We start from the raw sequence: 14,970 nt of genomic DNA on the forward strand, positions 1-14,970 counted from the left end.
CAGGATGGTCTCGATCTCTTGACCTCGTGATCCACCCGCCTCGGCCTCCCAAAGTGCTGGGATTACAGGCGTGAGCCACCGCGCCCGGCCCCTTTTTTTTTTTTTCTTTATGGAGAGGGAACCTTGCGATGTTGCCCAGGCTGGTCTCGAACTCCTAGGTTCAAGCAATCCTTCCCCCTTGGCCTCCCAACGTGCTGAGATGACAGGCGGGAGACACGGTGCCCAGCGACCAGCGCGCCTGGTCCTGACTTTGGCCGACTCGGAGGCAGCTCTCTGCCTCCCCCTAGCGGCAGTGCTCTGCCGGTGCACCTCAGGTCCTCCCGCGTGACCACGGGTCAGGTGAGCTCCCTGCTTTCCAAACGTCCTCACCCAACGCCCAGGGCCATCCCCTGGGACTGTGCTATTATCCTGCTTTACAGATGAGGAAGTTGAGGCTTAAAGAGGTCAGGTGGCTTAGCCAGGTTCACCCATTAATTGAGCCAGGGCTGTGTGATTCCTGGTCCGTGTCAAACCAGGAGCTGCCTCCCCTCGGGACCCGGAGGGCCTGCAGAGCTGATGCTATCCAGCCTGGTCGCTTTTCAGACAGGGAGACGGCTGCCCAGAGGGGAGAAGGGGCTTTCTGGGTCACTTTGCCAGTACTCAATAACGTGGCCAGCTTGGCTTCAGATACTTTGCCAGGAGTTAATGCCGTGGCCAACGTGGCATTGGATATTGGAACTGTTCCCAGCTCCACCCAGGCACTTTTCTCTTCCCTGCCCACAGTCCCCAGGCCACCAAGTCCGTGCCTGTCACTGAAATCACCACTCAATGCTCAGGAGTCTTGCCTGCCTGGCATGTGAACTCCACGCACTGGGGCTTTGCCCTTGAGCACTCTCCTGGGTCCAGCTCCTCTTTCTCCCAGGGCACCTGAGGTTGCCTCCCCGTCTTGGCTCTCCCTAGGCCCTAGCCCTAACTCTCACCTGCAGAGCCTTTGGGGCCCAAACTGGTGCATCCCTCCTGGCTGAACAGCCTCTGGAAGCTTCCCATACTTCCAGACATCACCCGCAAGTCACTTAGCAGGCCCATAGAGCCCACACCAGCCCACAACCACCAACCCCTCGCCCCGTGGAAGCCTCGTGCAGACTGCACTTCAGCCAGAAATGCTCCTTCTCCTCCTGCCTGTCCCCAGTAGGCACTGCACGGTGCCCTCTGCATGGGCACATCTGTGGCCGGCCAGCGTCCACGCTCCCCTGGGCAGAGGCTGGGCCTGCCTGTCTCACGGCCACAGCCCAACTCCCAGCAGTGCCTGGGGTGCAGCAGGGGCTCAGCAGACATTTGTTCATGGTTTGGGGACGGAGGACTCGTGGGTTTACCGGGGCCCCCTCTGCAGCTCAAGGACACTCATCAGTTCCTCCTGTAGCTCTGGGGACCCACAGTCCCAGGTTGCTGTGATGCTGACATCAGCCTCGGGCTTTTACCACCTTCTATGTTAAGTACTTGGCTTCATGATTCCAGAAAAATGTTCTCTGAGACCTGCTGTGTACCCAACATGCTTGAAGACTCTGGAGATGAGGCGCATGACACTCCTGTAGTAACGAGGCTGCCGGCAGTGCCACCAATGTGTCCCATGCCAGGGGGGAGGCCTGGTGTGGAGGGCATGCTTGCCACCCTGAGGTCAGGTCCAGGAAGCCCTTGCAGGAGGCCGGGGACAGGCAAGGCTATCACCTCCTTTTCTGGGGAGGAGGCAGAGGCTTGGAGAGCTTGCCCACGGCTGTACGCCTGTTTCCGGCTTCTGAAAGCTTGCAGTACAGCTGGACACACAGCATTGGTTCCATTGCTGGAAACATCTTACCTGCGATCTGCTCGCCAGGTGGACGTCCACAGGGAGATGCCTTTGCCTGTGCTGGGAGAGGCACTGTGGGACCCATCCACCAGCAGCCCAGAGCAGGGGCACATCTGCCAGGGCAGGGATGCACCTTCGGCCCCATGTCAGCCCTGGGAGGGCCCGGGAAGGAGGGCCCGGACGGCAGGCCCTGGGGAAGGAGGGCCCAGATGGCAGACCTCAGGAAGGGAGGCCCAGATGGCAGACCCAAGGAAGGCCTGGACAGTGGACAGCACTGTCTTGCTCCACACCCATGGTGAGCACACGAGGCTCAGATGTGAGAACATGGCAAGCGGTGGCATCATGGCGGGCATGTTTGCAGATCCTATGCTGTGTGCTTGGCAGGCCTTGCCCATGGAAGCGAGTGGGCCTGAGGCTCCCTCCATGCTGCCCACCATGGCCCTGGGGTGTGGCCTTACCCTCACGGGGTGACTTCCTCTCTTCCATGAGGATAAGGAGAGGAAGCCTGGCCCACCCTCTGGCCAGCCTGGTGGCATGTTAACAGACACCCCTTATTGCAGGGGCCTGCTGAACAAATGCCACAGAACGAAAGCTATGACCCTGCCTCCAGATGTGCTTCCGCTCCCATGATTCCATCCTCCCGACCGTTTCCTCCTCCTCCAGGAAGCACCCTGTGTTGGTTCTTTCCACCTCGGAGGCCTTCGTATGTTTTTTTGCCTGGACCACCCAGCCAACCCTGTCTCACAGAGGCTGCCCCTTCCTCTCTCCAGGCCAAGCCTCCAGCTTCAGTGTTCAGGACTAAGGGTCTGTTCAGGACTGAGTGTCCGGCGGAGGGGACGCCTGCCCCTTATACTTCCATGAGCCCCCAGACAATAGCCACTGCTATTGTATACCAGATAGGAAAGAGGGTCAGAGACTCACGGGGAGGGGCTGTCCTGCGTTCGCTGAGACCACTGCTCCCCCAGGGGCTCCCCAGAGGACCGCCACTTGTCAGCAAAGTGCCAGGTCCACTTGGCAGCCTTGGGCATGTCAGGGCCCTGTAGTAGGAGGCTGTACGCACGGGCTAGGGAGGCTGAGTGCCCGCCTGGAGACGAGCATGGTCCAGCGGAAATACAACAGCTTCACATTTCCTAGCAGCCATGTGGAAAACAAGAGAGACAGGTGAAATAGATTTTAATAGTATTTTATTTAATACCTCCAAGATAGTCAATTTAATGTGCAATAAAAAATGATTGATTAGATATTTGTACCCTTCACAAGCCAGCATGTAGTTTACACTTAGAGTGCAGCTCACGCTGACAGCACGCACCAGCATCCACCGTGCTGGACAGCATGGCTAACGGGCGGAGCTGACCAGACAGAGGCACCAAGGACACGCTGTGACCACGGCTGTGAAGACGCAAGGGCAGAGGGTTTCCTGGCACAGCCTGGACGCGCATGAGCCTGTCCGGTGTGCTCTGCGTAATGCGGTACAGCAGTGGCCACGGAGTTTTGCACCAGGTGCTGATTCTGGCCCACCTAGGGGGGCTTCAGGGAGGTGGTGACTTTTGTGTCCAGCCTCCAAGTGTGAGCGGGGCAGAGACTGGGAGAATGGAGAAACCAGTGGATGCTGCAGCCAAAGGCAATGAACCTCCGCCAGGAACAGCAATGGCCACCATGGACGGGACCCTTCCCAGCACTGGCAGGAGGCCCGTGGCTCGCAGCTGTTCACCTGATGTCGCCATTTGCCCCCACCAGGCCTGATGTCCTGACACACGGATCAGCAGCACCCATCTCAGCCCTGAAGTGCTTAGGTGCTTATGCTGCTGTATCTTAGCCGCCAGGACCTGATGCTGAGACTAGGCACACAGCGTCTGGGGGCAGGCCGGGCCTTCGGTGGAACAGTCTAGAGCCCAGAAGTTGGATGGGCTCAGGTGTAGGGTGCAGGAATCCTCTATTCCACAGCAGGCCACAGACTGCTGAGAGCTGTGTCCATGCACTCCTAGGATTAGGGAGAGGAGGGGACGAAAGACAGCCAATCCCTTGCAGGTGATATGGTGCTCCACACCCCTAGGAGCCACCATAAGCTGCTTTCTAACATCCCTGCCCTGGGGCTCCTGCCCTGGGGTCCAGAGACCTTCCATTTTATGCTTAGGGCAGGGTTGGCTTCTGCAGCTATGGCCTCTGAAGGTTAGAGCCCACCTGCGTGGGACCACAGGGTTCCGGAGGAACCTAGAGGGTCGAGTCCTGGGCTTTTGGCTCTTGGGTTCTTTGAACTCAACTTGCACCCACCTCTGTGTTCCCCTCTTTGGGAAGGGCTAATAATGATACCTCCTTAAGCGGAGGGTGCAGAGCGCCTGGACCACCGGAAAGACGGAGGCAGTGGGGCTCTGTCACTGCAGCCTCGCCCAGCGGTCTGGGGCTGCGCCCTACCACGTGTTCCCTAACTCTGTTCAAACAGGGCAGGAATCTGACTCCTGAAAGGCAAATGTTAGCTGAGCAGAGTGGCCCTGGTGCCACGTCAGCCGGGCCGAACCTCTCCCGGCACCGCCTGGGGCTCTGCTGGCGTGGCACAGGTACCAGCCTCCCGCCCCGCTGGGGACCAGGGTGGCTCCCAAAGGGAGGACCTCCGCCGCTGCTGGGAGCTCAGCCTCGGCGATGCCCTCGGGCGGGCACTCCCACCACGGCGCCTGCCCTCTGGAAAGAGCTGCAGAGGAATGCCGCGGCTCTTCCCGGCCCTCTCAAGGGAGGGGTGCAGGTGAGTGGGCCGTACATGGATGGCCGCTTCCTCACCCGCCCAGCCTCCCTGGGCCCCTCCGGAAACGGAGGGCACAGATGACGGCGCCCACCGTCCCCTGCGATCCTCCGCGGGGGCCGGGGCGTGGATGCCGCCTGGCCTGGCCGTCGCAGGGGCAGCGGCACCCACCCGCCTCGCCCCGCCGCTGGGTCGCTCAGGGCGCCCGAGCGCCCACTCACCACCAGCGTGCACTAGGCCAGGGCTGGGACCCCAGGGCCGCGCGGGGCTGGCGGCCAAGGAGACGAAGCCGGAAAACCGCGCCTCCAGGGCAGGACTGCGGGGCCGGGGCCGGGGTGGGCGTGGGAGGGCCCGGCGCGGCACGGGCGCGGGGCGGAGCTCGGGGACGCGGAGCCCGCGCGTCCTTCTGCGGGGGTCGGCGAAGGCCGGGCTCCGCGCGGTGGCCGGGCCGCCCCTCCCCGCCGGGGCCTCTGCGGAGCGAACGGCCTGCAGAGGACGCACCGGGGGAACCCCAGGACGCGGGACAGGCACTGACGGTCGCTGTCGACCAACTTCCGGCGCCGCTCGGGGCCCGCGATCGCGCCGTAGCCAGGCAACCAGCGCGCAGGCGCAGTCGGCCCTCAGCGGCCCGCAGCGCCTACCGCCCTCGGCGCATGCGCCGCCGCCGCCGCCTGCCCTCCAGCCTCCCGGCCCAACGGAAGAATGAGAGGAGCGCGCCCGCGTGAGGGCCCCGTGCTTCTGAGTGAGGCAGAGTAGCCGTTCTCGGTGCGTGAGACTGCTGGCATCGGTGCTGCAGACTGATTTTCCCCTTGTGGCCTTGACTGAAGAATCCCATCTCTTCTCACATCTTAAAACGAAAAAACACTGGGAGAAAGAGCCAGCGTAACCAAGGCGACGTCCTGGGGCGGCCCCGGCGCGTCCGGCTGGCCAGGTGGCGAGGGGCGGGGCCAAGCGCTGAGGCGGCGGACGGACGCCGGCGGGGGGCGGGGCCACGGGCCGGGAAGGACGGCCGAGGGGCGGGGCCAAGGGGGAGGGAACTACAGGATACGGCGGGGAAAGACGGGCGGGGGACGCGGCCAAGGGGGCGGGACGAAAGAATGAGGCGGGGAAGAACGGACGCCGGCGAGGGCGGGGATAGAGGGGGCGGGACAGAGATGAGGCTGAGGGGGACGGACGCCGGCGAGGGCCGGGGACTAGGCATGGGCCGCGAAGGGCTGAATGAGAACGCGTCTGGGCCGCCGAGCCGAGGGGCGGGGCCGGGGGCGGGGCGCGCGCTGATGTCGCAAGACGGACACGTCGGCGGCGCGGCGGCCGCGGAGACCGGAGCCGGATGTGCCAAGATGGCTGCGGCGGTTGCCGTGTCTGCGCTCGTCATCAGCGCCGGGTGGGCTTTCGCCCGCGGCTCCTGAGGGGCCGGTCTCTGCCGCGCGGGTGAGGGGGCGAGCGCGGGAGGAGGAGGGCGGAGGCCGGCCGGCGGAGCCAGGCAGTGGAGGCCGGGGCGCGGCGGAGGGGAGGCGGCGAGGCCCAGCCCCGAGCGGGCGGCGCAGCTCGGGTCTCGCCGGGGCCGGGCGAGGGGACAGACGCTGGGGTCCGCGGGCCGGAGCGGGAGGCCGGGCGCGGCGCGGACTCGCAGGACTGACGTGGACCCGGCTGGGCCGCGGTGACGCCGGTACCCGCGGCGGGAGGCTTACCCCAGGCACCCCTCGTAAAACCCCAGCTTTTCCAATGAACGTGCCTTGTCCTCGCCGGCTAGAAGGCTTCCTTAGCGATGCTGGTGAAGAGAGATTTACGTTTGAACCAAGGAGCAGAGTTGTTTGTTTGTAACTTCTTGATAGGGCGATCAGGGTGTTGCAACAGAGGCCGAGGGTTAGGGAGTGTGTGTGATCCGGCTCGCCCCTTTGTGATGGAAGTGTTGCAGCAGAGCCTGCAGAAACATCAGAGCCACTTAAAGTCGGCTTTTCCTGCTTCGCTTAGGAACACTTGTAAGTGGCTTGTAGGTTGGGTGTGGATTGTATATTAAGATTGCGTTTTACGTGTATGATGCCGATGTTAACCAAAGAGGCATTTCCCATCCCCCATGTGACAGTACGAAGCAAACAGAACCGCAGACAGTTCTTCCCAGAGTGATACTTTTGCAAGTTTCAGCACAAAGCAGCCTCCCTGCATTTTTCCCCGTCTCCTTTTTCCGGTGCTGGTATCTGGCAGAAAAGAGGCAAAGTAGCGTTTCTTTCTTGTTCCCTGTTCCTCGTTTACTCTTAATAGTGGTTACTACAGTGAGTCTCAAAATTGTACTGAAAGTTTTCTTTGAGGCAGTGGGTACATTTTCTCTTTCTTTCCTTCCCTTTCTTTCTCTCTCTCTCTCTCTCTTTTTCTTTCTTTTTTTTTTTTTTTTTTTGCTGTCAAACCTAGCAATAAGCCATGGTAGTGGGTAAATGTCAGTATGATTTCTTCTTCTGTAAATATCTTTCATGAATACCAGGGTATCCTTCTGGGTCTTGGTCATTTTCAGCAGTACTAGGCTGCTGGCTGCCTCTGCCGCTGGCGTCGTCTTCAACACCTAACTGTATGTGGTTGCGATTCTAACTTAGAAGAGTTGGAGTTTATCATGTCTTTGTGTTAAGCGTCCCATAGTCTGACAGGGAGTCACCAGCTGCCACCGTGAGGGAGACTGTGGGCAGCAGGTAAGCTTAGAGGCCTCCTGGAACACTCTTGTTTTCCTCACCTAAAATGTGAGGCCAGTGGCAGTGAGAGAAGGGTGTGTGCGTGTTTACCTCAGTTCTGTAGCCAGAACTCTACTGAAAAGAATTGTGCTTAGGTGTGCATAGGGTTACAAGGCAATTTAACTGACTAGCTAGGTTTATGAATACTGCATCTTCAAGATCAGGTGGCCTCTTTGAAACAGTGAAAGAGTTAGATGACTTGAGTAAGATCCCTTGTAGCGGTGACATAGGTGATAGGCAGCAGCATTGCTCACTCCTGGTGAGTAGAGAAAAAGATAAAAATCAGTTCAGGTCATGAGATTGTTCCAAATGAAATTGGCGAGTTGCTAAAAAGCTCCCATTTAGGGAGCATGAGGGTTGGAATGTTCCTTTGTAGATAAGTGATAGCGTTTGCTATTTACAAAGTTCTTAGTTGGGCTGGACGCACTGTCTCACACCTGTAATCCCAGGATATTGGGAGGGCGAGGCAGGTGGATCCCAAGGTCAGGAGATGGAGACCATCCTGTGTGAAACTCTGTCTCTACTAAAATACAAAAAACTAGCCGAGCATGGTGGCACATGCCTGTAGTCCAGCTACCCAGGAGGCTGAGGCAAGAGAATTGCTTGAACCCAGGAGGCAGAGGTTGCAGTGAGCCGAGATCATGCCACTGCACTCCAGCCTGGCAACAGAGCAAGACTCCATCTCAAAAGAAAAAAAAAAGTTCTTAGTCTAGGAGGAGAGCTGCAGAATAATTTTAAGAAACTGTCAAGAAGGAAAGCATTTAAGTATAAACCAGTGAAATGTGGATTCTGATAAGATTCCCCTGTTAAACAGCAGTTGAGATTAGGACATCTCAGAATCTACCGTGAGTAGAATCTCATAAGATTAAAGCCACGGTTTTAGGAAAAAAATAATCACATTGATTCACTCATTTGGTAATAAAAACACATTGCAGAAAGAGACGTGGCTGCTTCGAGCCACTCACTCGAATGCCCAGTTTCGCTGTCACAGCAGCAGCCGAGGAATAAACCTCGAGGCCCGTGCTCTGTGTTTAGAGCAAACAAACAAAAGCTGTTGAGGATGGAAAGGATCTTCCTGGGGTCAGGCCATGTCTTGAGAGATGATGTAGGACCCCTGTTCTGGCAGCGGAGCTCCAAGACAGCTTGGAAGTTCGGATTCTGGCTGCGGTTGCAGGTTGCTGTGGCTCTGCAGCTGGTTGGACCAAGTGGAAGAGAACGCCGGTCCACAGATAGGAGGGAGATGTTCTCCCTATTCTCCTTTCAGTCCGTATAAGATAGAGCTGTGAACATTCTTCGTTTCAAATGAGAGCCTAGAACTCAGTGAAGGCTTTGCCACTGCTCCTGATAGTAGAGTTCCGTTAGCATCAGGTGGGTTTCCGGGTGCCTGTCAGTTGGAAACGGTCCCCTGTTGGCATCAGAGAGAGCATGTGCAAGCATTAACAGTAACAGTGTTGGTGCAGTAGGTAGATAGGACTAGTTCTTAGGTTAGTCAGCACAGGAACTTTAATTTGTAAATACTTTACTTAAAATGCATCGATCAATGTTTTCATCATCTTCTTTTTTTTTTTTTTTTTTTTTTTTTTTTTTTCCAATGTCTTTCATGAAGGATTCTTCTTTTTCTTCTTGTTTTGTTTTTGACAGTTGTCTTGCTGTGTTACCAGGCTAGAGTGTCGTGGCGTGATCCTGGCTCACTGCAGCCTTAGCCTTCCACACTCAGGTGATCCTCCCGCCTGGTAGGTGGGACTACAGGTGTGCACCACCAAGCTCAGCTAATTTTTAAAAACTATCTGTAGAGATGGGGGTGGAGGCACCTTATTATGTTGCTAGGGCTGGTCTTGAACCCCTGGGCTCAGTCCTCCCAACTCGGCTTCCCAAAGTGTTGGGATTACAGGTGTGAGCCACCATACTCTGCTGAATTACTCTCTTGATCATTAACCCCCACTCTGCCCCCCAAAATCCATTTTATCTTTTTGCATATTGGTTCCTCACCTCTGTTCCATCACTTAGATGTTTGTTTGGGTAGCTGTCTGACTCTCCTCTCTCTCTTTTTTTTTTTTTTNTTTTTTTTTTGCAGTGATGGGGTATCACTGTGTTGCCCGGGCTGGTCTCAAACTCCTGAACTCAAGTGACCCTTCTGGATCTCGAAGTGCTGGAATTACGGGTGTGAGCCACTGTACCTGGCCAGTGTTTTCCTCTTTTATCTGAATATCAGAAAGATTTCCAAGGACAAAAACAATATAGGTCTGCAGAAATGTGTGGATGAAACCCCAGAGTCCTCCCAAGAATTCTCTCCTTGGGTTTAATTTTTCCTTTGATCGGCAAAACTTGCCTGTTTGTTCATGAGGGTGGTGCTGAGAAGAAGAAAGACTGATGGAAAGAAAAGAACTTTCCTAAAGATACAGCACGTGAATTTTTGCCTTAAGAGTTCGTGTTAACCATTCAAGTTTGTGTTTACTATATATTTTTTAAAAACAGCAACCAAAAAAACGCTGATGAAGGTTTTTGCCGCTTTGTTTTCTGCGAGAGGTTTGTTGGCAATTCTGTCTGTTGAAAATTTTGGAATCCAGTCTTGTCACTTGTAAAGCTGCGTTCAGTTTCCTTGGAGCTTTCATTCCAGGTGTAGTGACAGCTCCAGTTCAAAGGGGGCGCTGTCTTGCTGGTGGCACTTTGAGACCTTAAGCCAGTCACAAAACATGAGACCTATGAAGTGGTGAGACAAAAGGCATTTAGATGAACATATTTATTTTTCAGTGCTTTTTAGAAAAGTATTGTGTCACTTTTTATTTATTTGTTTTTATTTTTTAAGTAGAGACAGCCTTGCTCTGTTGCCCAGACTCGCCTACGGTAGTACAGTCAGAGCTCACTGCAGCCTTGAACTCATGGACACAAGTGATCTTCCCACCTTAACCCCCTGAGTTCCTGGGACTACGGGTGTGTGCTACCATGTCTGCCTGATTTTCTTATTTTGTAGAGACAGGGTCTTGCTATGTTGGCCAGGCTGGTCTTGACCTCAAGCAGCCCTTCCACCTCAGCCTTCCAAAGTGCTGGGATTACAGGCATAAGCCACTGCACCCAGGCTATTTTGTAGCTTTTGTAACTATTCTTAATGCTCTTTCATCAGAGAAAATGGAAGAATGGATTTTAAACTTTTATAATTTTGAAATTTAAAATGAACATGTACGGGATGTATGACATGCAGTTTTGCTTTCTTTTTTTTTGAGATAGGGTCTTATTGTGTTGCCCAGGCTGAAGCGCGGTGGTGCTGTCATAGCTCACTACAGCCTTGACCTCCCAGGATCAAGCAATCCTCCTGCATCAGCCTCCTGAGTAGCTGAGACTGCAGGTGTGCCCCACCACGCCTGGCTGATTTTTGTATTTTTTGTAGAAACGAAATCTCACTGTTGCTCAGGCTGATCTCAAATTCTTGGGCTCAAGTGGTCCTCCCTACCTGGCCTCTTAAAGTCTTGGGAGTACAAACGTGAGCCACCACGTCTGGCCAGTTTTTCTTTTTTAATTGAAGAGTTGGCTCTTCCTGGATCTAGAAAATGTTGAAAACCTGTGGGTCTGGTAGCGTGTGACACCAGTGGTCAGGTTCCACACTGTCCCTGCCGGTTTGGCGTGGGTCTGTGGCAGTGATGAGCCTTCTGAGTAGAGGGTCCCAGAGGAGGGAATGGCCATCTGGGCATATTCTGCCAGCTCACGGCTCCGCCAGGGCCCTTGCTCTGTCCACTGCCCCCCAGAGCTCTCAGAGCAGCTCCTCAAGGAGAGGTGTTCTCTGCTGGGGTGGGGGTATCAGGGAGAGACAGTCCTTGGGATTTAAATGACGTGAAATCACGTTCAGTGTTTCCCTTGTTCCTTAGTTTTCCTGATTGCAGCGAGAACCTTGAATATATGGATTTTATGCTGAGTTTCTCTTTTTCTTTTTCAGCTCCACTTAAGGAAAAGCTGTACCGTTCTTCCTTCCGGAAGTGGCATCTACCTGTGCGAGAGAGTAGTCATGCAGCCGCCACCCCAGGCCGTCCCGTCTGGCGCTGCTGGGCCACCCCCAGCCGGGAACCCTCGGAGCATGTTCTGGGCTGGCAGCCCTTATAGGAGGCGAGCGAATAACAGTGCACCAGTGGCTCCTCCCACTTGCCCGTTGCAGCCGGTGACAGATCCGTTTGCTTTTAGTAGACAGGCGCTCCAAAGCACACCGCCGTTCAAAAGCAGCCCACCCGTCCTGCAGGGCCCAGCTGCCCCTGGGTTTTCTCAGCAGCCCGGTTTGCTTATGCCTCACACGCAAGCCAGGGACGGCTCTCAGGGACCCTGCGGGCCCCTGCCGGGACCTCTGCCACAGCCCAGAGCAGATGCCACTCTGCTTTCTGGTGCATCAGCATCTTCAGCACCTCATGGGCCTGAGCTGAACAGAAGTGCAGAGGGCGGTCCCAGGTCAGAGCCTGAAGTTCAGACCCCGCCACATCCGCCTCACTGCATTCCAGGAGTGGATCCCGAAACGTCTCATGGGGGCCATCCTCAGGGGAACACACCTGGGCTCGACCGACCCCTAAGCAGGCAAAACCCGCATGACGGTGTGGTTACCCCAGCGGCGTCACCCTCCCTGCCCCAGCCTCATCTGCAGATGCCGGGACAGTGGGGGCCAGTGCAGCCCTCAGGGCAACATCGTTCACCCTGCCCTGAAGGACCCACTCAGAGCGGGATGCCTGGTGCCGCCAGCATTCCTCATTTCCCAGCTCCGTCCATCCTGCATCAGGGCCCTGGTCACGAGCAACACAGCCCGCTGGTGGCTCCCCCGGCCGCCTTGGCCATTGACGGAAGAGACGAGGCGGGCCATTTGCAAAGTGGAAGCCACCTGGCCAGTAACTTTGACCCTGAAAATACTTCATTTAGGCAAAATCCTAGAATTGTGAATAATTGGGCAAGCCCGGAGCTCAGGCAGAATCCAGGAGTGAAGAAGGAGCACCGGCCCGCCTCTGCTCTTGTGAACCGCCTTGCCCAGGGAGATAGCCCAGAAAACCACTCGCACTATCCACTGGGGGCAGGGCCTGGCCGCGCCCCGCTGGAAGCAGACTCGGGAGCTCTGGCGATGTTTTTCCAAGGGGGAGAGACAGAAAATGAGGAGAATCTGTCGTCTGAAAAGGCGGGCTCATCTGGTCAGGCAGACTTTGACGATTTCCGCTGCAGCTCTGCACTGGGCCATCCACTCCCACCTGCACATGCGGGGGCAGGCGGCCTCTGCCAGGCCCTTCTCCCAGGTGCCAGCAGTGAGGCCGCTGGTGATGTGTGGGGTGACGCAGCGGGCACAGGGGTGCTGGACACCAGCGGCTCGCAGTATGAGAATGTTGAGAACTTAGAATTCATTCAGAATCAGGAGGTTCTGCCAAGTGAGCCCCTCAATTTGGACTCTTCCTCCCCGAGTGACCAGTTCAGATGTGGGCCCCTTCCTGGGCCAGCAGTGCCCAGGCATGGTGCTGTGTGCCATGCCGGAGCCCCTGATGCCACACTGCACATAGTGAACCCTGACGGCGTGGCATCTGGCTATAGCAGCAGAAGCCACACGAGGCTTTCGGGCTCAGCCAGGCCCCAGGAACTGGTGGGCACATTCATTCAGCAAGAAGTTGGAAAACCCGAGGATGAAGCTTCAGGTAGTTTTTTTAAGCAAATTGATTCCTCTCCCATAGGAGGCGAAACAGATGAGACCACTGTGAGCCAGAATTACCGTGGCAGTGTGTCCCAGCCTTCAACCCCAAGCCCCCCAAAACCCACAGGAATATTTCAGACAAGTGCAAATAGCTCTTTTGAACCAGTAAAATCCCACTTAGTTGGGGTAAAACCATTTGAGGCAGATCGCGCCAATGTGGTGGGTGAAGTAAGGGAGACCTGTGCCCAGCAGAAGCAGCGCAAACCAGCTGCTGCCCTGCCTGGTGCTTCCCCTGGCAACCTGGAGCAGCCACCAGACAACATGGAGACCCTCTGTGCACCCCAGGCCTGCCCTCTGCCTCTCAGCTCTGCCACGGAAGCCGGGCACATGGCTCCACACGCAGGGGCACCGCTGTTGGATACTGTGAATCCAGCCCCTGAGAAGAGGCCTTCGGCCAGGGCCCAGGGGCCCGGGAAGTGCGAGAGCCCAGCGACGACTCTGTGGGCGCAGAGCGAGCTGCCAGACTTCGGAGGCAACGTCCTCCTGGCCCCTGCAGCCCCGGCGCTTTATGTGCCTGCAAAACCTCAGCCACCTGAAGTTGTTCAGCCTCCAGAAGAGGCGGCGTCCAGGCAGCGGTCACAGAAGCCAAGCTTGGCGGCCCCTTTGCAGAGCCAAGGTGGCATTGGTGCTTCTGAGAACCTTGAGAACCCTCCCAAAATGGGAGAAGAGGAGACCCTTCAGTCCCAGGCGAGTTCTGGTTATGCCAGTTTGTTATCCTCACCGCCCACTGAGTCTCTGCAGAATCCGCCTGTCCTGATTGCCCAGCCTGATCACAGCTACCATCTGGCTCAGCCCATTCACTTTTCTGTGTCCTTACCGAACCCTAATGAGAAGAATCAGTCCTGGAGAGAGACTTTGGTGGGGAATAGACCCGCAGTCAGCAACTGGGCTCTCAGCGGTGATTCTGGGGAGAACGCTTCTCTGTCTGGGATTCCAACCAGCTCTGTGCTTAGCTTGTCTCTGCCCAGTAGTGTTGCCCAGAGTAATTTTCTGCAAGGTTCTGGTGCTTCTGAAATGGTTTCTAATCAGCCTGCCAATTTGCTGGTTCAACCACCATCCCAGCCAGTTACAGAGAACCTGGTTCCAGAAAGTCAGAAGGATGCTAAGGCAGGAAGTGCTCTTCCCGGGTTTGCTAATAGCCCTGCGGGAAGCACAAGTGTGGTGTTAGTTCCACCTGCGAACTGCACCCTCGTGCCTGATGGTGATAAGGCAAACCATTCCAGTCACCAGGAAGACGCTTACGGAGCCCTGGACTTTAGCCTAGGCAGGACTGTGGAAAACCCATCCCTTCCTGAAGACCTCGCTTCTCAGCAAGCTGCTGCCGGTCATCCCAGACAGTCCGGGCCCGGGGTGCCTAACCCTGACTGTTTTTATCAGCAGGTCATGAAAGATGCCCAGGGCCAGCCTGGCCTCGAAAAAGTGCCCCAGCAACAGGCTTCTTCCCCACAAGTGCCCAAAGCCATGTTTTCAGAGCTGTCAAATCCAGAAAGTCCGCCAGCACAGGGGCAGTCCCAGAACTCGGCCCAGCCACCAGCAAGTCTGGCTCCGGCCGACGCGGGTCAGCAGCTGCCGCCTCGGCCGCCTCAGTCCTCCAGTGTGTCGCTGGTGTCCGCCGGCTCCAGCCAGGCAGCCGTGCCATCAGAGCAGCCGTGGCCACAGCCGGTGCCTGTGCTTGCCCCGGGCCTGCCGCCTCCGGACCTGGCCGCCTACTACTACTACCGGCCTCTGTACGACACCTACCAGCCTCAGTACCCCTCGCCGTACCCGCCGGAGCCTGGCGCGGCCTCCCTCTATTACCAGGTAGAGTTGAGTCTCATGTGGAACCCATTTCTTTCCTTGCTGTGACCAGTTGGGTTTCTTTCCCTCACAGCCTGTTCCTTAGCAGTGTTTGTTCGCTTGGTTCCAAGGTCACCCACGGTCCCACAGGCATGAGAGCAGCATCCCGGCAGTGCTTCCTGGGGACAGGGCTCGCGGGCCCTTGCTCTCTCAGCGCAGG

The 14,970-nt window shown here is 56.6% G+C and overlaps 2 protein-coding genes across 8 annotated transcripts in view; one reads left to right on the plus strand and one right to left on the minus strand.

Annotated features, from left to right (window-relative positions):
• Nucleotides 1–2,945: 2,945 nt before the first annotated feature.
• On the minus strand, nt 2,946–4,870 carry CUNH9orf163 (chromosome unknown C9orf163 homolog). The gene is given in 5 exon segments (XM_017505620.2): nt 2,946–4,086; nt 4,088–4,173; nt 4,175–4,418; nt 4,420–4,456; nt 4,459–4,870. Coding segments are annotated over 5 exon segments (579 nt in total). The 5' UTR covers nt 4,577–4,870; the 3' UTR covers nt 2,946–3,992.
• Nucleotides 4,871–5,811: 941 nt separating this feature from the next.
• The window catches only part of SEC16A (SEC16 homolog A, endoplasmic reticulum export factor), a 39,917-nt gene continuing 30,758 nt past the window's right edge, over nt 5,812–14,970 (plus strand). For 5 of the 7 annotated variants that reach the window (XM_017505621.2, XM_017505623.2, XM_017505622.2 and 2 more), the window contains exons 1-2: nt 5,812–5,940; nt 11,205–14,774. In XM_017505621.2, the coding sequence (XP_017361110.1) occupies nt 5,887–5,940; nt 11,205–14,774 (3,624 nt within the window). In that variant the 5' untranslated portion in view covers nt 5,812–5,886. Of the gene's footprint in view, nt 5,988–11,204; nt 14,775–14,970 lie in introns of all 7 variants that reach the window. The other 2 variants (XM_017505628.2, XM_017505627.2) reach the window with 2 other exon arrangements.

The sequence above is a fragment of the Cebus imitator genome, unplaced genomic scaffold, assembly GCF_001604975.1.
Source record: "Cebus imitator isolate Cc_AM_T3 unplaced genomic scaffold, Cebus_imitator-1.0 Scaffold339, whole genome shotgun sequence".
Lineage (NCBI taxonomy): Eukaryota > Metazoa > Chordata > Mammalia > Primates > Cebidae > Cebus > Cebus imitator.